Source organism: Bufo bufo, chromosome 3 (assembly GCF_905171765.1).
Source record: "Bufo bufo chromosome 3, aBufBuf1.1, whole genome shotgun sequence".
NCBI classification, from domain to species: Eukaryota; Metazoa; Chordata; class Amphibia; order Anura; family Bufonidae; genus Bufo; species Bufo bufo.
In genome coordinates, this window is record NC_053391.1 from 578,090,264 (window position 1) to 578,114,314 (window position 24,051).

The window sequence follows — 24,051 nt, forward strand, 5'->3', positions numbered from 1 at the left end:
CTGTGAAACACAGGTGGCATCCGTGTTGCATCCGTAGTTTTCACTGACCCATAGACTATAATGGGCGTGATGGATCTGTGAAGACGGACAAAATAGAGCATGCCTCCGTGCTAAAATCACGGACCGTGCTAAAAACCTGATGTGTGAATACACACATTAAAATGAATGGGTACGTGTGCTGTCCGTGGAGAACACGTGTGGTACACATCCGTTGAACACTGACGTGTGAATGAGGCTTAAAGGAAATAAAAATAACAAAATTTAAAAGTCTACTCCTAATTTTATTGTAAAAACGGGCTCCTACAGGACCATACCGGGCCCATTCTCACCAGTGAGGTATTTGATTTTTTTTTTTTTAATAATGATACTAATAAAAATAATAAAGATTTATTAATACAGGGATATGATATGGATGACAGGAGCTAAAAATACAAGACCTGTTACGTCTTTCAAATGCAAGTTTCCGGCAGTGAAAGTGTTAAGCATCTTCGTCCAAGCCCAGCTGTTGCATGGGATGTTACGGTAACTTACACCAAACATATGGCCGCCTTCCACAACACAGCAAGGAGGCCAGTGAGGCTTGTGGAGGGGAGTTGGTGAAAGGGACTGGCTCTCTACTTGCTGCAAGGATTTCTCACTGTTTAGCTGGCTGTGCTCCCTGCCTCTGCCTCTCAGCAATCTGCTCCAGCACATACACTCTCACAGGCACTTTCCTCCCTGACTCTTTTCAGTCCCAACACTTTCCTAAATCCAGAGCTGCTGCCTACCCAACTTAAATGGGCGCAGCCCCCAGCTGTGGCTGAGAAGTGGAGACTGGGCTACGGATCAACAGCAGGATTCCTCAAGGAGTTGGATGTATAACATGAAGAATCCTCAGAGACATGTGGGGCGAACAGATCAGATGCTGGGTGCTATGGCTGATATCCTAGGATCTTTTGTACTTCCAAGTCATCAATGGGTATGTGTTACGGGGGTCTTTTCTCTTGTGCATTCTACGTTATATTCAGATCAGGTCAACCTGATGCAATATTACCAGCTAAACATAACATAAAAATATACTACATGTATTTGTTATGTTACCTTTTGACTTGAGCTTTATGTTAAGCTATTAGATTGCCAGCTCTAGTGTTCTTCAGAAGTGACTAAGTACATTGATGTAAAATGTCTTGTACTGTTGAAATTTTATCCAAGAAGCAAGAGTTCTTAGATGTCTAGTCAAATGAAAGCACCACTATAGTAGCAAATTATCATTTCATTTTTGCACAGTGTTTTTGGGACTATATTAAGAACGGCATACATAATATAATACTACTACTAATAATAATATATAGTCATACAGAAAGATCAAATTGGAATGGCATTCTAGGAGTTTGTCTTCTGAAAGAAGATGACCAGTATGCGTAATACAGGGTGGAACTGAAAAACTGTCCCTGGAAATCTGGTCTGGATAAGGGGATGGTTTTCTCAAAGAGGTGGCCTTTTATATAGGTTTTACTGTATACATTATTATGATATTGCCAATAAAAGCTGTGAAAATACCAGGCAGTGACTAGGAAATACTGCCTGCAAGAAGAGTAGGAAATATTCCAAAAATGTACAAGGGAAATAAAAATGTCAAAAAAAAATAAATAAAAAAATTGCTACTTAAACGTTAGAGCAAAATTTAACATCTGCTTACTTAGGATTGTGAGACCTGATTTTATATGAGAAGTGTCATCTAACAGCCCCATAATTAATATGGAGGAAGGAAGCAATTAGTTAACTTGGTCAAATACAGTATGTACCAAAATCTCAGCAAAAGTGTAGTAAGAAGACTTCATGGATCTTGTAAAAATACAGTGATTACATTATTACACTATATAAGAATATGTTCATAGATATATTAATGGCTTGGCCCATCTATCATCTACCTACAAATGTGTGACTATCTATCTATTGATGTATATATGTTTGTATGTATCTCTGTCTACATGTTTGTGACTCTAGTCTACTTAGATATTCAGTATTCATACGGGACTATGATAAATTGCACACTCCTCTGGTAGACTAATGTACATGACATATGTGTGCACACTATGGAGTATATACGCTCCATATACTTTTATGCAACACAGTTCTTGTTCTTCCTTGTCATTCCTCTATCTTTAAATCTCAAAAACATTCTCTATAACATGTATGGGAGGGGGATTGGGGGCTCTTTGCAAATCAGAAACACTTGGGTAAAACAGAGTCTTCTTTCACATTTGTGCTTCGTGCTGTCAGATCAGATAGAATTTTCATTTTGTTTTCTATGGTTTTTAATGTAGAAAATATGGGGAATTGTAATATGCATTACTTCTGCCCATTCACTGTACTAAAAGAGTCAAAAGGAGACATCATGAAGGCTGTTGCATCACCCAAAAGTTTATTTATTTTTTAACTAAGTAGTTGGCTGTCTTCAAAGCTGAGACACTGAGACAAAGCAGAGAATTAGATCAGAGGGAGGGGAAACAGAGATCCAGATAAGGGATTGGTGCACTTGAAATTAACTTCTTGGCTGCTGTATAAAAGTTACTTTCTTGTTTTCACATGGGTATAATGACTGAATAAAAAATACTAAAAAATATTAGTAATGAAGGACACCAAAGAGGCCCAACACAAATACATCTCAAGTGATAGCAGAACATGATGGGTGATGTGTGTACATGCCTGTAAGTAATGGCAGATACATTGACAGCTTAATGGGATGAGAGGGTCTTCTGGAAGAGGTGGGGGTGGGCAGCTTTTTGTGGCTTCTGAGATAAAAATCCAACACTTTAATGTGTTTACATTCCCATGGTTGGACCAACGAGGTTATATGTGGCCCTAGGGTGTAGATTACTAGGCTTCAAGAAAGACGTTTTTCCAGGAGACATGTTCAAGCAGTCATTCCCATAGGAATCTTTACCAAGGTGTGTTCTTCTCATGAACTTTCACAACCAGGACCTAGGGGCAAAATGTTCTCTTTGGGAATAACAAGCCCTGCTAAATTTCTGTAATGAGATATGCATATAAATACATGGTGGTGAAAAATAAGTCAGTTTATGGACAGAATCCAGGAGGAATTCTTACAAAATGTTCTTTTAAGGAAAAATATAATTATAGGAGTGACTCCATCTATGTAGAGGAAGGTGCTCAAGCTGCTCTCATATAATTAGTATATGAAAGTTCATCTCATGTTTGTCTGGATTTTCTTGTTTTTCTTGCATAGCTTAACTGGGTTGTCCAAGTGTTTTATACTGATAACCTATCCTCAGGATGTCATCAGTATCTGATCGGTGGGGGCCCAACTCCCAGCACCCTCACTGATTAGCTGTTTGAAGAGGCCGTGACACTTAAAGAGGCCATGACACTCTTGAAGATAAATCATCAGTATAAAACACTCAGGAAACCCTTTTAATTTGTTGCTCATGAACTGGATATAGCTGTACTAGGTGTATGAGGATACATAACAGCCCATATAAACATCTAAGTGCTGTCTAATCATGGTTGCCTCTTTTTATACTAAAGGCAGATTGGCAATCACCTGGTGCTGCAGTCTGACTTCTTGGATACTTGGTGATTAGCTGTTATCAGCATGAAAAGCTTTAGCTGACCATAGGTTATGATTCAGGAGAACCGAAGTTACACATGCCAGCCATTCCAATTAATGCCCCTTCATGTAATACATGAATGGGCTGGTTTTGCCAGAGTAAGTGCCACTGTCTGTGATGGCAATATGCTTTGGCTCATGAAGGGGGGATCTCCTTCTATGACATCCAGTGTCACACTGGCCCATCAGAGTACCATAGGATCCTGTGGTGGGCCCAGGATCTGATTCCATAGTGCATGCCAAAGCTCCAGAAGAGAAAAAAAAAACATTTGGAGTTTCCTTTAGAGCGAATCACTTGCCACTAAGGTCTATTTCTTTGAGGTATACAAATTTATGCATCAGATCCTGACGAAGGTGGAATGCCCAAAACACATTGATGGTTTTATAAAGTTTTTTTATATTGTTCTGCATGAATAATTTTGTTAAAATGTATATGCTGACCTCTGTGGAATCAAGACACTGACACTGTAAGGCCTCATGCACACGACCGTTGTTTTGGTCCGCAACCGAGCCGCAGTATTTGCGGCTTGGATGCGGACCCATTCACTTCAATAGGGCCGCAAAACATGCGGACAGCACTACGTGTGCTGTCCGCATCCGTTGCTCCGCTCTGTGGTCCGCAAAAAAATATAACCTGTCCTATTCTTGTCCGAATAGGCAGTTATATTAAAGGCTGTTCGCACCGTTCCGCAACACGGACGCCATCCGTGTTTTGCGGATCCGCAATTTGCGGACCGCAAAACACACAAGGGTTGTGTGCATGAGGCCTAAGAGTGTAGTATTGCAGTCCGGGAGTATGACTCCGTGTGAGTAGCAAATTGCAACCTGTAATTCCAGTTGTAATGCATCTTGTTTTCAATGGACGTTCCCCGCTCTCCAACAAGTCATCTCACTTGTTTTTTTTTATGTATGCTGTTGCTGAAAAAGGGCTAATGGACATATAATTTTGATGCATTCATCCACAAAGGATCATGTATTGAGTTAAACGACATAGAAAATAGAGACACAGTTACATGCCAATCTAAGAACCAAAAATACTCCAGTAACTATGGCAAGCATGACTGAACATTTCCTTCTCAAGCCACACTCACAGAAAAATGCTCCTAGTTAATTTATTTAGGGCATAATAACTGAAATGTTGCAGGTTAAAAGCATTGTCCAGCCTAGGAGCCACCCAACCCAATCCTCGGAACCTGTGCCCAATTAAACAAAACACTCACCTGTCCACAGTCTCACCGGACTAGAAGTGGCTCTCAGCAGTCACATGTAGCAGCAGTGACATGCTGTTCTAGGACTTGGAACCAAGCCACTTCTGGTCTGGTGGGAACTCGAAGTGGCCGAGAATGGGGGCCACAGCTCGGGAATGGTGGGACTGTGGACAGCTGAGTATTTTGCTCTAACTGGGAAGAGGTTTCGAGGATTGGGTTGGTAGGCTCCTGATCTAACTAAATCAATGCAAATACAGCCAGAGGCTGTTCCACTTTTAAGACCACATACAGTCCAAGCAGACTACCGCAGTATATATAGAGAACAAAAATAATAAAGCGGGCAGTAGTAAAATGCAACTTTTAATATTATACCTTTAAAATGTAAAGGCTCACAATTCTATTCATAGACACCACCACTAAATGGGCCAGTATCACCGGCAGTCCCTACCAGTGAGGTATGTTAATACCTACGAAGGGTAAACCAACATACAAAAAGGCATACACTTCTTACCAGAAAACGTGTACAGGTAGGGCCTTGCTTGAATCTCACACCCAATCAGGTTGTTCCCATTCCCACAGATGAGCAGTGGGAATTCTGCTGTATTCCACCAACTGGGACCACACCGATCTCGCCGTCTGGTCCGTATGTGTGTGTATAATGTTGCAGAAAGAGCAAAAGGGTAGAGTCCTACCACTAATAATAAAGGGTGCAATGAAACCTACATATAAGTGCTCAAATAAATTGATGTGAGCCTACGCATTTCATCTATTTTTTTAGCCCCAGATTCATCAGGGGACACGGGGCTAGTGCTACCTACAAAACAAAAAACAAAGGAAATATATATATTTATGCTTATTAACCTATATGTACATTTAAAATTAGGGGTAATTGGATAGCCTATTATCACCATTCAGGGCATCCAATACACCACTCACTTACATCTATATGGGCTGGTTAGTCCGCGATGTAGCCGTCCTGGAAGATAAATGGTTGCACCTCCGGATCTATTACCCCTTATAAGATGAGGGTACTGTTGCATGGGTTCACGGCATTAGCGATGTATGGCGTCCCCTATTACATGTGGCATCTTAGCAACCGTGCGTAACGTCTTTTTAAACTGAAATTACCACCTCCCGATGTGTGCTGACGTCATCACGCACCGCCCGTGCGTCACCGCGTTATTGCACACACGGGGAGCGTCATGTGGGTACGCTAGTCACGCCCAAAGGGCGGGCACAAGGGCTGGCAGGTCCTGAAAGATACCCCCAGTATCCAGGTCATTGAAAGTCAGTAAAACACTGGTAACGTAAGAGTGACATAAAGGGACGTGACATCGTTATTACCATAGTATATTATATAGTAACAAACGCCAGCTTCTGCTAGGACCTCCGGGGCACGGATGGTGCAGGACTGCACTCCCAGCCACCGGTATTAGTAAAATCCATTCAACTTTATTTTTTCTCCATTAAAAGCAGTTACAAAAGATAAATACGAAACAGGCCTCACATCTCTCTGACGCGTTACGGGTACACGCTTGTAGCTTGACTCTATGATTAAGGGTGCTACAAGCGTGTACCCGTAACGCGTCAGAGAGATGTGAGGCCTGTTTCGTATTTATCTTTTGTAACTGCTTTTAATGGAGAAAAAATAAAGTTGAATGGATTTTACCAATACCGGTGGCTGGAAATCGCTTACATTTATTACCATAGTATATTACACCAACCTATGGCAAATGCCCAATTAAAGGGGACTAGATACTAGGAAGTCCTTAATAGGATCCTGTCGAAATGGACATAAATACCAATGTATATTTTGGCCTTACTCTCGCTGCGGTCATATACAAGAGCACAAGATTAATTCAATTGTCCATTCAGGCCTCAGGGACTAGACGTATCAAGTTCGAAAATCCACCAACATTCTCGTTGCAGGATACGTCTATCCCAGTCACCCCCCCCCCCCCCCCCCCCCCCTGTAATGGTTTGCAAACTCGTTCTATCCCCGTGAATTTAAGCACCATCAAACATCCATTATAGACAGCATTAACATGTCTGGCCACCGGGGTCTCTCTGTTATTCCGAACATCCCCAAGGTGTTCACCCACCCAGCGGCGTAGTTATCCTCCTGTCTTACCTACATACTGTAAGCCGCAAAGGCAGGTAATCAGATAGACCACCCCCATAGTTCGGCATGTAATGAAGTCACGTATATCATATGACTTCTGAGTACTGGTACTAGTAAAGCTTCTGCCAGGTTTAATAGAATCGCAGAAGCTACAGTCCCTGCATCTAAGACAGCCCATAATAGGATTTTCCAACCAACTTAGGGACCTCTCTGGTGGGACATAGTGACTATGTACCATTTGGTCTCTCAGGGTTTTCCCCCCTCCTGTAGGCTCCTGGTCTAGACAACCCAGTTTGATGAAATGCTGCTGCATCTTACAGTTCTAACCTTCTACATATCCAGAGTGATGTCCTAAGCGGGCCAAAAATCACAAAATGTCTCAAGGCAGAGAGTTCCATAGTCTCACTGCTCTTACCGTAGAGAATCTTTTTTCATGTTTGTGTACAAACCTTCTTTCCTCCAGACGCAGAGGATGTCCCCTCGTCACAGTCACAGTCCTGGGAATAAATAGATGATGGGAGAGATCTCTGTACTGACCCCTAATATATTTATACATAGTAATTATATCTCCCCTCAGTTGTCTTTTTTCTAGAGTGAATAACCCTAATGTTGATAATCTTTCAGGGTATAGTTGCCCTATTCCAGTTATTATTTTAGTTGCCCTCCTCTGAACCCTCTGCAGCTCTGCTATATCTGCCCTGTTCACAAGAGCCCAGAACTGTACCCAGTACTCCATGTGTGGTCTGACTAGTGATTTGTAAAGTGGTAGGACTATGTTCTCATCACACTATGTTATCATCCCTTTTGATGCAACCCATTATCTTATTGGCCTTGGCAGCAGCTGTCTGACACTGTTTTTTACTGCTTAGTTTGCTGTTTATTAAAATTCCTAGATCCTTTTCCATGTCAGTGTTACCGAGTGTTTTATCATTTAGTATGTATGGGTGATTTGCATTATTCCTTCCCATGGGCTTCTGTCACCCCACTAAAGTCATTTTTTTTTTTTGGGCTAGTTAAATTACTTATACTTCGATATATGAAAATATAATGGTCTTACTTACTTTGCTTCAGCAGTTTCTTATAAAAAACGAACTTTTATAATATGTAAATTAGGTCTCTACCAGCAAGTAGGGCGTCTACTTGCTGGTAGCCGCCGCAAAAATACCGCTCCCTCGTCGTGTTGATTGACAGGGCCAGCCGGGATCTCCTCCTCCGGCCGGCCCTGTCAGCATTTCAAAAATCGCGCGCCTGTGTTCATTCGGCGCAGGCGCTCTGAGATGAGGAGGCTCGCCTCCTCAGAACTCCCTCAGTGCGCCTGCGCCGATGACATCACCGAAATAGAAGACGTCATTGGCGCAGGCGCACTGAGGGAGCTCTGAGGAGGCGAGCCTCCTCATCTCAGAGCGCCTGCGCCGAATGAACATAGGCGCGCGATTTTTGAAATGCCGACAGGGCCGGCAGGAGGAGGAGATCCCGGCTCGCCCTGTCAATCAACACGACGAGGGGGCGGTTTTTTGCGGCGGCTACCAGCAAGTAGACGCCCTACTTGCTGGTAGAGACCTAATTTACATATTATAAAAGTTCGTTTTTATAAGAAACTGCTGAAGCAAAGTAAGTAAGACCATTATATTTTCATATATCGCAGTATAAGTAATTTAACTAGCCCAAAAAAAAATATGACTTTAGTGGGGTAACAGAAGCCCTTTAAACCTCATCTGCCACTTCTCTGCCCAAGCCTCTAATCTATCCAGATCCATCTGTAGCTGTATATTGTACTCTGCAGCGTTAATTACTTTACACAGTTTAGTGTTATCTGCAAAAATTTATATTTTACTGTGCAAGCCTTCTACAAGATCATTAATAAATATATTGAAGAGAATAGGGCCCAATACTGACCCCTGAGGTACTCCGCTAGTGTCAGTGACCCAATCTGAGTGTGTACTATTAATAACCATCCTCTCTTTTCTATCATTGAGCCAGTTACTTACCCAGAGACAGACGTTTTCTCCCAGTCCGAGCATTCTCATTTTATATACTAACCTTTTATGTGGTACAGTGTCAAATGCTTTGGAGAAGTCCAGATATACGACATCCATTGATTCACCACTGTCAAATCTAGAACTTACTTCCTCATAGAAACTGATTCAATTAGTTTGACATGACCGATCCCTCATGAAGCCATGCTGATATGATCCTATTTGCTTGTTTTTATTGAGATCCTCCAAGATAGCATCTCTTAGAAAACCTTCAAACTGTTTACCCACAACAGATGTTAAACTTACCGGCCTATAATTTCCGGGGTCTGTTTTTGCACACTTTTTGAATATTGGCACCACATTTGCTATGCGCCAATCCTGTGGAACACTTCCTGTCTGTATAGAGTCTGTAAATATCAGAAATATGGGTCTGGCTATGACATTACTTAATTCTCTTAGGATACGGGGGTGTATGCCATCTGGTCCTGGCGATTTGTCTATTTTAATCTTTTTAAATCGCTGTTGTACTTCTTCCTGCGTCAGACAGGTCACTTTTTAATAAGGAATTTACATTCTGCATTTCATCTGACAGTTTATTTTCCTCAGTAAATACAGTGGAGAAAAAAATATTTAATAGCTTTGCCCTCTCCTCGTCACTCTCTGCAACTTCCCCCTCATTTTGCTCTGTAGGGGGTCGACACCTTTAGATTTATACTTTTTACCATTTATATAATTAAAAAACATTTTAGGGTTAGTTTTGCTCTCTTTGGCAATTAATCTCTCGGCCTCTAGTTTCGTGGATTTATTAGTTTTTTACATATTCTATTTTTTTCCTTATAGTTTTTCAGTGCTTCCTCGCTGCCCTCCTGTTTTAGTGATTTAAATGCTTTCTTTTTGTCATTTATTGCTTTCTTTACAGTTCTATTTATACTCATTGTTTTTTTCTTGTTCCTTAGCCCTTTATTCCTAAAAGGCATGTACCCCTCACAATTAGATTTCAGGATGCTTTTAAAAATCTCCCATTTTGTGGCGGTATCTTTATTTTTGAGGACTTTGTCCCAGTTAGTTAGGCCTATGGCCTCCCTTAGTTGGCTAAATTTAGCTTTTTTGAAGTTTGGTATTTTTGTTCCTCCCTGTAGAAAAGCTCGTTTGAAGGATGATTGGAAGGTTATTACTTTTTGGTCACTATTTCCCAGGTGTCCCCCGACCTGCACATCTGTTGTTCTGTCAGGTCTATTGGTTAATATTAAGTCCAGTATGGCCGTCCCTCTAGTCGGGTCATGAACCAGTTGGGTAAGGTAATTGTCTTTGGGTATTGCCAAGAACCTATTTCCTTTATGAGATGTACAGCTTTCAGTTTCCCAATCTATAAATGGGTAGTTAAAGTCCCCCATGATAACCACCTCATTATATAGTTACATAGTTAATACGGTTGAAAAAAGACAAACGTCCATCAAGTTCAACCTAGGGATAGGTGGGGACGCGAATCCCAGAAGGAAGTGAGACTCAGATTTCTACATGTTTTCATAAGCATTTATGTTTTTTACTTTTAAGAATTAGTCTAAACCCTTTTTTAAACTGTCCACTGTTCCTGCTGTAACCACGTCCTGAGGAAGTCTATTCCACAGATTCACAGTTCTTACAGTAAAGAAGCTTTGACGATTCTGGAAACTGAACTTTTTCTTCTTCAGTCGGAGGCAGTGCCCCCTTGTCTTTTGAGCACATTTTACATGGAACAGCTTTTCGCCGTATTTTTTGTATGGCCCATTTATATACTTGTACAGGTTAATCATGTCCCCCCTTAGACGTCTCTTCTCAAGACTAAATAAATTCAATTCTTTTAATTTTTCTTCATAACTAAGACCCTCCATGCCCCTTATCATTTTAGTCGCTCTCCTCTGTACTTTTTCAGCTGCAGTGCATCCTTTTTATGTACTGGTGCCCAGAACTAGACTGTGTATTCCAGATGAGGCCGCACCAGCGCTTTGTAAAGTGGTAATATTACATCCCTGCCCCGCGAGTCCATGCCTCGTTTAATGCATGACAATATCCTAGTGGCCTTAGAAGCAGCTGATTGACATTGTATACTATAATTTAATCTACCATCCACAAGGACACCCAAATCCTTCTCTATAAGTGACTCTCCCAGTGCTACATCACCTAGGACATATGAAGCACAGAGATTATTACTACCAAGATGCATAACTTTACATTTGCCCATATTGAACCTCATTTGCCAAGTTGATGCCCAATCACTCAGAGTGTTTAATTCAGCTTGTAGTTTGTGGACCTCTTCCATAGACCATACAGTTCTACACAGTTTAGTGTCATCTGCAAAAATAGATATGGTGCGATTAATCCAGTCCTCAATATCATTAACCACCTCCGGACCGCCTAATGCAGGATCGCGTTCCGGAGGTGGCAGCGCTGCGCAGAGTCACGCATATACACGTCATCTCGCGAGACGCGAGATTTCCTGTGAATGCGCGCGCACAGGCGCGCGCGTTCACAGGATCGGAAGGTAAGCGAGTGGATCTTCAGCCTGCCAGTGGCGATCGTTCGCTGGCAGGCTGGAGATGTGATTTTTTTAACCCCTAACAGGTATATTAGACGCTGTTTTGATAACAGCGTCTAATATACCTGCTACCTGGTCCTCTGGTGGTCCCTTTTGTTTGGATCGACCACCAGAGGACACAGGTAGCTCAGTAAAGTAGCACCAAACACCACTACACTACACCCCCCCTGTCACTTATTAACCCCTTATGAACCCCATATCACCCCTGATCACCCCATATAGACTCCCTGATCACCTCCCTGTCACTGATCACCCCCCTGTCATTTATCACCCCCCTGTAAAGCTCCATTCAGACGTCCGTATGATTTTTACGGATCCACTGATACATGGATCGGATCCGCAAAACGCATACGGACGTCTGAATGGAGCCTTACAGGGGGGTGATCAATGACGGGGGTGATCACCCCATATAGACTCCCTGATCACCCCCCTGTCATTGATCAACCCCCTGTAAGGCTGTATTCAGATGTCCGTATGTTTTTACGGATCCACGGATACATGGATCGGATCCGCAAAACACATACAGGCGTCTGAATGGAGCCTTACAGGGGGGTGATCACCCCATATAGACTCCCTGATCACCCCCCTGTCATTGATCACCCCCTTGTAAGGCTCCATTCAGACGTCCGTATGATTTTTACGGATCCACTGATACATGGATCGGATCCGCAAAACACATACGGACATCTGAATGGAGCCTTATAGGAGGGTGATCAATGACAGGGGGGTGATCACCCCATATAGACTCCCTGATCACCCCCCTGTCATTGATCACCCCCTGTCATTGATCACCCCCCTGTAAGGCTCCATTCAGATGTCCGTATGATTTTTACGGATCCACTGATACATGGATCGGATCCGCAAAACACATACGGACATCTGAATGGAGCCTTACAGGGGGGTGATCACCCCATATAGACTCCCTGATCACCCCCTGTCATTGATCACCCCCCTGTCATTGATCACCCCCCTGTAAGGCTGCATTCAGATGTCCGTAGGATTTTTACGGATCCACTGATACATGGATCGGATCCGCAAAACACATACGGACATCTGAATGGAGCCTTACAGGAGGGTGATCACCCCATATAGACTCCCTGATCACCCCCTGTCATTGATCACCCCCCTGTCATTGATCACCCCCCTGTAAGGCTGCATTCAGATGTCCGTAGGATTTTTACGGATCCACTGATACATGGATCGGATCCGCAAAACACATACGGACGTCTGAATGGAGCCTTACAGGGGGGTGATCAATGACAGGGGGGTGATCACCCCATATAGACTCCCTGATCACCCCCCTGTCATTGATCACCCCCCTGTCATTGATCACCCCCCTGTAAGGCTCCATTCAGACATTTTTTTGGCCCAAGTTAGCGGAAATGTATTTTTTTTTTCTTACAAAGTCTCATATTCCACTAACTTGTGTCAAAAAATAAAATCTCACATGAACTCACCATACCCCTCACGGAATCCAAATGCGTAAAAATTTTTAGACATTTATATTCCAGACTTCTTCTCACGCTTTAGGGCCCCTAGAATGCCAGGGCAGTATAAATACCCCACATGTGACCCCATTTCGGAAAGAAGACACCCCAAGGTATTCCGTGAGGGGCATATTGAGTCCATGAAAGATTGAAATTTTTGTCCCAAGTTAGCGGAAAGGGAGACTTTGTGAGAAAAAAAAATAAAATAAAAATTTCCGCTAACTTGTGCCAAAAAAAAAAAATTCTATGAACTCGCCATGCCCCTCATTGAATACCTTGGGGTGTCTTCTTTCCAAAATGGGGTCACATGTGGGGTATTTATACTGCCCTGGCTTTTTAGGGGCCCTAAAGCGTGAGAAGAAGTCTGGGATCCAAATGTCTAAAAATGCCCTCATAAAAGGAATGTGGGCCGCTTTGCACACCTAGGCTGCAAAAAAGTGTCACACATCTGGTATCGCCGTACTCAGGAGAAGTTGGGCAATGTGTTTTGGGGTGTCATTTTACATATACCCATGCTGGGTGAGATAAATATCTTGGTCAAATGCCAACTTTGTATAAAAAATGGGAAAAGTTGTCTTTTGCCGAGATATTTCTCTCACCCAGCATGAGTATATGTAAAAAGACACCCCAAAACACATTGCCCAACTTCTCCTGAATACGGGGATACCAGATGTGTGGCACTTTTTTGCAGCCTAGGTGGGCAAAGGGGCCCACATTCCAAAGAGCACCTTTCGGATTTCACAGGTCATTTACCTACTTACCATACATTAGGGGGGCCCCTAGAATGCCAGGGCAGTATAACTACCCCACAAGTGACCCCATTTTGGAAAGAAGACACCCCAAGGTATTCCGTGAGGGGCATGGCGAGTTCCTAGAATTTTTCATTTTTTGTCACAAGTTAGTGGAAATGATGATTTTTTATTATTTTTTTTTTTCTTACAAAGTCTTATATTCCACTAACTTGTGACAAAAAATAAAAACTTCCATGAACTCACTATGCCCATCACGAAATAACTTGGGGTGTCTTCTTTCCAAAATGGGGTCACTTGTGGGGTAGTTATACTGCCCTGGCATTCTAGGGGCCCAAATGTGTGGTAAGAAGTTTGAAATCAAAATGTGTAAAAAATGACCGGTGAAATCCGAAAGGTGCTCTTTGGAATGTGGGCCCCTTTGCCCACCTAGGCTGCAAAAAAGTGTCACACATCTGGTATCTCCGTACTCAGGAGAAGTTGGGCAATGTGTTTTGGGGTGTCATTTTACATATACCCATGCTGGGTGAGAGAAATATCTTGGCAAAAGACAACTTTTCCCATTTTTTTATACAAAGTTGGCATTTGACCAAGATATTTCTCTCACCCAGCATGGGTATATGTAAAATAACACCCCAAAACACATTGCCCAACTTCTCCTGAGTACGGAGATACCAGATGTGTGACACTTTTTTGCAGCCTAGGTGGGCAAAGGGGCCCATATTCCAAAGAGCACCTTTCGGATTTCACCGGCCATTTTTTACAGATTTTGATTTCAAACTACTTACCACACATTTGGGCCCCTAGAATGCCAGGGCAGTATAACTACCCCACAAGTGACCCCATTTTGGAAATAAGACACCCCAAGGTATTCGCTGATGGGCATAGTGAGTTCATAGAAGTTTTTATTTTTTGTCACAAGTTAGTGGAATATGAGACTTTGTAAGAAAAAAAAAAATATTAAAAATCATCATTTTCCGCTAACTTGTGACAAAAAATAAAAAATTCGAGGAACTCTCCATGCCCCTCACGGAATACCTTGGGGTGTCTTCTTTCCAAAATGGGGTCACTTGTGGGGTAGTTATACTGCCCTGGCATTCTAGGGGCCCAAATGTGTGGAAAGAAGTTTGAAATCAAAATGTGTAAAAAATGACCGGTGAAATCCGAAAGGTGCTCTTTGGAATGTGGGCCCCTTTGCCCACCTAGGCTGCAAAAAAGTGCCACACATCTGGTATCCCCGTATTCAGGAGAAGTTGGGCAATGTGTTTTGGGGTGTCTTTTTACATATACTCATGCTGGGTGAGAGAAATATCTCGGCAAAAGACAACTTTTCCCATTTTTTATACAAAGTTGGCATTTGACCAAGATATTTATCTCACCCAGCATGGGTATATGTAAAATGACACCCAAAAACACATTGCCCAACTTCTGAATGAAGCAGGCGGCGCAGGCAAGTGACGTCAGTGAGGGACGCGCCGGCTGCCCGGCCTGCCTGCCTGGGTTCTACTGAAGCGGTTAGGATGTAAGGTACTATTAGGAGTGAGGGGGCATGTTTAATAACTATTAATTGAATAAGACATCTTATATTAGTATACTGGAGCGGCGGGGGGGGTCTGTGGATGGCACAGTTATGGGCTGGGGGGGTCTGTGGATGGCACTGTTATGGGCTGGGGGGTCTGTGGATGGCACTGTTATGGGCTGGGGGGTCTGTGGATGGCACTGTTATGGGCTGGGGGGGTCTGTGGATGGCACATATATAACAGTGCCACCCACAGATCCCCCCTCTAACAGTGCCATCCACAGATCCCCCCAGCCCATAATAGTACCATCCACAGATCCCCCCTGTAACAGTGCCATCCACAGATCCCCCCTGTAACAGTGCCAGCCACAGATCCCCCTGTAACAGTGCCAGCCACAGATCCCCCCCATAACAGTGTCCGTCACAGATCCCCCCCATAACAGTGTCCATCACAGATCCCCCCATAACAGTGTCCGTCATCCACAGATCCCCCATAACAGTGTCCGTCATCCACAGATCCCCCCCATAACAGTGTCCGTCATCCACAGATCCCCAGTAATAGTGCCATCCAAAGACCACCATTAGTTCTAAACCCACCAAACACACAGCACACCTTTTGGTTAAAAATATTTTTTTTCTTATTTTCCTCCCCAAAAACCTAGGTGCGTCTTATGGGCCGGTGCGTCTTATAGGGCGAAAAATACGGTAACTGGTCTATAATTACCTGTGGAGGACCTTGATACTTTTTTGAATATGGGCATCACGTTTGCCTTGCGCCAATCACTTGGCACTGTACCAGTCCCTAGAGAATCCTTAAAAATTATAAACAGGGGCACAGCAATGACTGAACAGAGCTCTTTAAGCACTCTTGGGTGTAATCCATCTGGACCCGGAGTTTTGTTCACATTTACCCTATTTAACTTCTCTTGGACCATATCTACAGTTAGCCAATTGAGTATATCACTGGATGTACTAACAACCCCGGCGTCACAGATATCAGCTCCTTTCTCTGCTTTTGTATATACAGAGTTAAAAAACCTATTTCGGAACTCTGCCTTTTCCTTAAATTCAGTGACTACCCTTCCTTTACCATAATTTAGGGGTCCTACCTGCTCAGACCTAGTTTTTTTTTTAGCATTTATATATTTTAAAAAAATGTTTTGGGATTTGTTTTGCTTTCTTTTGCTACCTGCTGTTTGTTTTGTATCTTTGCTAATTTTATCTCCTTTTTGCAGATTTTATTAAGCCCTTTGTAATCTTCAAACGCTACAGCTGACCCCTCAGATTTGTATTTTTTAAATGCCCTCTGTTTGTCTGTTATTGCTCTTTTTACAGTAGCTGTAAGCCATGGGGGGTTTAATTTTAGCCGTTTCTACTTGTTACCTAAAGGAATAAATTTTTTAGTGCAATTACTCAATGTGGATTTGAAGCTCTCCCATTTATCCTCAGTATTATTATGTGACAGTAGCTGCTCCCATCGTCTATGCCCTGAAATGATGCCCTCAACCCAGGGAAATTAGCCTTTTTGAAATTCAGTGTTTTTGCTCTCTATGACAGAGTATGCTTCTTATAGTTTAGTGGGAATATAATTATATTGTGGTCACTATTACCTAGTGTTTCTCAAACAGTAACATTACCTAGCTCTGCATCATTAGAAATTACCAGATCCAACAGAGCATCGCCCCTAGTGGGAGCTTCTACAAACTGGTCCATAAAGTGGTCCTGCAGCAAGTTGAGGAATTTTCTCCCCTTTGCAGTTGAGGCAGAACCATGACCCCAGTCAATGTCTGGGAAGTTAAAATCTCCCATTATGACTACTGTACCAGCCTGTGCCGCCCGCTCTATTAGGTTATACAGTTGCGTTTCTATCTCTTCTGTGATGTTAGGGGGTCTATAGATTACACCAAGTATTATTTTTTCAGTGTTTATATCCCTTTGAACTTCCACCCATAAGGTTTCCACATCCTCACGCACAATTGCCTCTTTCACACTTGTCTTCAGATCACTCCTCACATATAGGCACACACCACCACCTTTTCTATTGACCCGGTCTTTCCTAAATAGTGTAAAACCCTCAATATTAACAGCCCAGTCATGCGAAGAGTCCAACCATGTCTCAGCCACACCAATGACATCTATGTGTTCTTCTAATACCATAGCCTCCAGCTCCCCCATTTTGCCAGAGCTAGACTTCTGGCATTTGTGAAAGTACATTTTAAATTACTATTACCTGTAAAGTGATTATCCGGGATTTTTTGGTTACCGTGGTTAATTTTTGTATGTAACAGGTTCTTGTTACCAGCAGTTTTATTTTTTATAAATGTATAGTTATGCCCAGTCTTCTCCCTATTTTCCTTGCTAACCCCAGCCCCCACTAAATCCCCACTGTCCCCTTCTATAACCCACTCTATATCTACACTATCTACCCTCTTATTAGTATGACACCTCCCCCCCAGATCCTAGTTTAAAAGCTCCTCCAGCCATCTAACCATTTTTTCCCCCAGGGCAGTTGCACCCTCCCCATTGAGGTGCAGCCCGTCCCTATTGTAGAGCCTGTAACCGACCGCAAAGTCAGCCCAGTTCTCCATGAACCCAAACTCTTCCTTCCTGCACCAGCTTCTGAGCCACTTATTTAACTCCCTAAGCTCCCGTTGTCTCTCTAGTGACGCTCGTGGCACTGGTAGTATTTCTGAAAACACTACATTGGAGGCCCTGGACTTGAGCTTCTCACCTAGAAACATAGAAACATAGAATGTGTCGGCAGATAAGAACCATTTGGCCCATCTAGTCTGCCCAATATACTGAATACTATGGATAGCCCCCGGCCCTATCTTATATGAAGGATGGCCTTGTGCCTATCCCATGCATGCTTAAACCCCTTCACTGTATTTGCAGCTACCACTTCTGCAGGAAGGCTATTCCATGCATCCACTACTCTCTCAGTAAAGTAATACTTCCTTATATTACTTTTAAACCTTTGCCCCTCTAATTTAAAACTGTGTCCTCTTGTGGTAGTTTTTCTTCTTTTAAATATGCTCTCTTCCTTTACCGAGTTGATTCCCTTTACCTAGCTCCCTAAAATTATTTTTAAGGACCTTTCATCTCCCACTGACTTTGTCATTGGAGCCAATGTGTACCATGACCGCCGGGTCATCCCCAGCCTCACCCAGCAATCTGTCAATCCGATCCGCAATATTATGATTTGCTGCCTCGTCTATCTCGTTTAGTAGTAGATTTTATGTGGACTCTGGTATATTAGGTGGTTAATAGTAAACTCCTATTAGTAATTTATTATTATTTTTGCCTCCATGTGACTCCACATGTTCATGTCCCTCACTTCTCGGATTGTGGGCTTTAGACAGGACTTTACATAAAGGCAGACACCTCCCCCTCTCCGGTTTTGACGATCCTTTCTAAACAGACTGTAACCTTGTACATTGACTGCCCAGTCATAGCTATCATCCAGCCATGTCTCAGTTATTCCCACTATGTCATAGTCCTCCTCACACATCACTAATTCCAGTTCCCCAGTTTTATTAATCAGGCTTCTGGCATTAGTATACATACAATTAAGAGGTTTATGTATATTTTGTACCCTACACCTTTCCTTCTGAACCTTTCTAGTCCCTCCTTCCATTCCTCCCCCAGTCCCACTACCTTGCCCCCAGTCTCTATCTGCACTATCTTCCCATCCTATAACTTAATTGCCCTCCCCCCAGTCCCTAGTTTAAACACTCCTCCAACCTTCTAGCCATCTTCTCCCCCAACACAGCTGCCCCTTCCCCATTGAGGTGCAGCCCGTCCCTACGATAGAGCCTGTAGCCGAGAGAGAAGTCGGCCCAGTTCTCCAGGAACCCAAACCCCTCCTTTCTACACCAGTTCTTCAGCCACTTGTTAACCTCCCTAATCTCCCGCTGCCTTTCTTGTGTGGCTCATGGTACAGGCAGTATTTCGGAAAACATTACCTTTGTGGTCCTTGCCCTAAGCTTTTGACCTAAATCCCTAAAATGATTTTTAAGGACTCTCCACCTTTCTCTAACTTTGTCATTGGTTCTGATATGGACCATAACCGCTGGATCTTCTCCAGCCCCTCCCAGTAATCTGTCAACCCGATCCGCGATGTGTGGAACTCTAGCGCCAGGAAGACAACACACTGTTCGGCGATCACGGTCTTTGTGACAAATTGCCCTTTCTGTACCCCTAATAATAGAGTCCGCCACTACCAGCGCCTGTCTGGCCTGCCCTGCTCTCCTGGTCCCCTGCATGTTCACATTTAGAATATATGAACATGTTAAAAGCAACAGACTTTGCAAAATGTTTATTTATTTTCTTTTTTTTAAGCACGGGTCACTGGGCTATTATTCACATAGAGACCTCACTCCTTCACATGGTGGAGATTTTCCCATGCCGGTCTGATGGATATATTTGGTTCAGGATAAACACGAGGCTGATGGCTGTCACAGCTGTCATAACAAGTGAACATGACTGGAAATGACATGAAAGATAGGCCGTAACTTACTAGTTCACAGGTAGAAAGACCTCTACAGGCCAAAGAATTGTGTCTATTTCCTCTGCAAATAAGAGCATGGGATTGTCACTTAAGAGCACGATGGTGATAAATGTGACTATCACTCTTTTGAAGAAAAAGGGGGTTAGTCAGCACATCCCAATGTGCAGGTGCGTTCTGCCATGGCTAGAAACACAAAAAAAAAACAACAACAATGCAACAGCACTCTGCAAAACCAAATAAAGCCAGGTTCCATCTTACAGAGATCGCAGACGGGCCCAAATAATTTTGTACAAAAAGTAATTGCCAAGAATCTCAAATTTACAAAATAAGTGTAGCATTAGCACCAGAATATTTTTATTACTATGGCATTATTGTACTTTATTTGGTTTTGCAGAGTGCTGTTGCATTGTTTTTTTTTCTTTGTATCACTCTTTTGAGATACATGCTCTCACACATTGTGCAGCAACACAAATAACACAAACAGTAAAAGTACAATGGACATAAAGGCAACAAACAATTAGATCAAATGTGAGATCTGTGCCTGAAGGCTTCTTGTGCTGCACATAAGGATACAATGTGGGAACATAGCAGTCCATTTTAGTGCCTACCTGTACTTGAACGTTATGCTGCAACCCAAGCCGAGAGGACATTCGCCAGCAGATATAACATGTATATGGTCATCCTAAGTAAAAAAATTACCTAAAAAGGGCCCAGGTCAAACAAAAACATAACTTTTTTTATTTTACTGAAAAAAATACTTACGAATCCCACCCTAGTGTTCTGCCTACTGTCACCTTACCTATAAGGGTTAGACCCTACAGTGTTACTGGCCACATGCGGTCAACACATGACCACTCACGGGGTGCATGATTTTACTGTAAAACAATGTGGTTATTGGCTTGTGGCTTGGCCATACTCTAAAGAACCACCTATCAACTGGAGCAATACTAGTCAAAAACAAAAGCACAGAAAGTCAGTAATACTAAACAATACAAGGTGCTTCAAATGATGAGAATCCCATAGGCAGCATCAGGTGAAATGCATGTTAGTTTGTGAGGTGAGGTGACTGATATACTCGTACTGTATCAACATGTCTGCATGTGGTAAGTGTAGCACAGTGTTTGCCGAGCAGGGTTCTCAGGAATCCAGGGGTTACCCAGGACACAATTACAAAAGGAAAGACAAAGTTATTTCAGCCTGCGTAGAGCTGTAACATATCCAAGACAATGTATACACTGGACAAGAATCACAGAATGCTTCACTCACCCCTACACCAAGCTTCTTTGAGGCAGTAATAGCATAAGGGATTCCAACAGCAGGGCTATAGGACTTGCACCTGTTGCGGTGGTGACTAGGCTCCTAATCCTGGGGGACCCAGGGGCCCTCACCCCTACATGCTGACACGCTCCTGAATCGCTCTTCCCAATCATAGAGAGAAATGTGCAGACATACAGTTAGAGTTGCACAGTCCTCTCTATGCCCTCCCTGTAACTGACCACTCTTTCATTGTTTTTATTGTCATTCAAATACAAATTTATTTCTGTTTAATTTTTTATGTCCGAAATTATACACAGCCTCCCCCCAAAAGAGTGACAATTACACCACATAGATAACGGCAACAGACACAGTTCCTTCATAATAGTGGCAACGATAGTATCATAAAGAGCAGCCACAACACCCTCATGAAAATGCCGACCATATTAGTCCAATAACAGTGACAGACACAGCTTTGACAGCAGTGACAATGATGGTGCTGCACGTACTGAGAAAGAATCATAGTGGATGGGAAAAGCCGCGTGCCTTAGTGAATAAAGGGAATGTTGTTTGTAATGTAAGAAGGTGTGCTGCGGTTTTCTTCTATAGGTATATATCAGTGCTGAAGGCTGAAACCTGACACTGTGAGCACCCTGGAGGAATATTTAAATAATAGGATTTTTCCATTTGGGACTGATATTATGCTCCCTTTTTTATTTATGTGGCTGTAAGTATGTGGGCATCTTTATGGGTTGAGGATGCATTTTGACCTTAAAGGAAATGTGTCACCAAAAATGTTATCTGCCAGTTAAAACCAGATAGCGGCACATAAAACTTTTTTCTAATCTGTTTTTATTTTCTGCTTGTAGAATTTTATTCTATTTCCTGAGCCTGATCTGCATTTAGAAAGCATAAAAAAATTGCTTTACGGCAGCCCCACGGGCATATGGTCACTTTAAAAAAAGAACAGAGGAGAGTAACAGTGCAGAGGAAGGTGAAATGCGGTCCCAGAAATTAGGCAATCTTTTACATTTATTTCGATTAGGTAATTGGTGGATTTCTATTGCCTTTTAAAGGATTTGTTATTTTCTGAAAAGTCGGCTTTACAGAATGAAGCAAGCTTTGAACTCCGCTGCGATCAAGCATCTGTAGACAGTTAAGTCGGAAGAGACGCAGTAATGAGGGAAATACTGAAATGTGGAGGAGAACCTATAGTCAGGGACATCATTACCAAAATAAGTCATTAGATTCTATGGAATTAGCCTGCAAATCACTGACTTTCCCATGTGAGGCAAAGAACTTAATTACATGTACGGTTTCATCTGTTGTGTGTATATAATTTAGGAATACATTGCCGGTGGGGCTGTTACAAAAGGCCGGCATTTCATCACTCCTCTCCCTGTTTACCCTGTCTCTCCATTTCCAGGGGTTTTGCAGTCTTTTCACTATTAATTATCAGTAATCTTCTACACTAGAAACCGCACATTAAGTCGAAGAAACATAGTATTTGTTGTCTTTCATTGAATAAACTGTCTTTTTGCCGGACGCAGCGTACCACGCTATACCTCCGGCTTCCAGAAGGAAAATAGTAAGATGCGGCGTTTGATGAAAACCAGATTTCAGCTCCCATTGTTCTAGGGTTAGTTTTCAAAAGAGGAGGAGAGGAATGTTCCGACATGAATAACCCTTTCAATTTTGATGGATACACAGAAAATTCCATTTAAAATGACTCCTCTGGAAATGTGTTATTGTGCAATAAGCTATTTTAGTGAATCTGTGTTTATTGGTTCTGATTGTTACACAATAACATTTTCATAGGATTTATCATATAGGCACATCTTTCCTGGCAATATACCGTATAACTGGTGCACCAAATATTACCGGACTGCTTGATACCCACTGGGGCATTTTTAACTGTCTAAAAATTAGATCGTTTAAAGGGGGTAATGTCTCAAAAAGTGCCTATTAGGGATGAGCGAATCGACTTTGGATGAAACATCCGAAGTCGATTCGCATAAAATCATTTCCCGAACTCGGGTTCGGTTCCAAGGTACCACTTGGAAATGAACCCGAGTTCAGGAAAAGTTTTTTTACAGTAGAAATTGATTTATGAAGTTATTATGCAAAGTCTCACTAGACTTCACGAAGTAATAACTTCGGCTCATAGGAGCAAATACATTCTAATACTATATGGAGCGCTCGCTCCGTACAGTATTCAAACAAAGTATTATGCGAATCGACTTTGGATGTTTCATCGTGCCTATGAAAATGGCTGATCTGCTGCATGTACACTTGGCAGCTGAAGGCATCTGTGTTGGTCCCATGTTCATAAGTGCCCGGATTGCTGAGAAAAATGATGCTTTACTATATGCAAATGAGCCTCTAGGAGCAACCGGGGCATTGCCGTTACACCTAGAGACTCAGATCTCTCTGCAACTGCTGCGCCTTCTGCGCTTTGATTGACAGGGCCAGACAGTGTAAATGTGATCACACCTGCTTGGCCCTGTCAACCAAAGTGCAGCAGTTACAGAAAGTGCAGAGTCCCTAGGTGTAATGGCCACACCTCCATTGTTCCTAGAGGCTCATTTGCATATAGTAAAATATAATTTTTCTCAGCAAAGTGGGCACATATGAACATGGGAGCAACTCAGATACCTTCAGCTGGCAAGTGCACATGTAACAGGTCAGCCAGTGTCATAGGTACAAATCTGCTGACAGATGCCCTTTAAAATGTGCAGACACTCCAAAAAACTGCTCAAAAAGTCGCATCTTGAATTCTTGATACATTACCCCTTTAGACAGGTAATCTAAATATGTGCCAGATTTACCATAGTGGTTCACGCTGGATGATACATTTTGATCAATTTTAAAGTTTTGTCTTAAGCCACGACCCTCTACCACCAGAATATTATGACAAAAAAATCAGATGCGCCAAATTGTGCCAATAATGCAGTAATTTTGGAGCAATTTATGCCAGAATTCAGTAGTGCGCACAGTAGTAAATGTGGACCATTGTCTTGGAACAGTGTTAGCTTTCTTTC

General features: G+C 42.6%; 1 protein-coding gene across 2 annotated transcripts in view; it reads left to right on the forward strand.

Moving 5' to 3' along the window:
• The first annotated feature begins 550 nt into the window (after window positions 1-550).
• Window positions 551-24,051, forward strand: part of ARHGEF25 (Rho guanine nucleotide exchange factor 25) — a 378,058-nt gene continuing 354,557 nt past the window's right edge. For both annotated transcript variants that reach the window (XM_040425760.1, XM_040425761.1), the window contains exon 1: window positions 551-958. In XM_040425760.1, coding sequence (XP_040281694.1) covers window positions 854-958 — 105 coding nt within the window. In that variant the 5' untranslated portion in view covers window positions 551-853. The remainder of the gene's footprint in view (window positions 959-24,051) is intronic.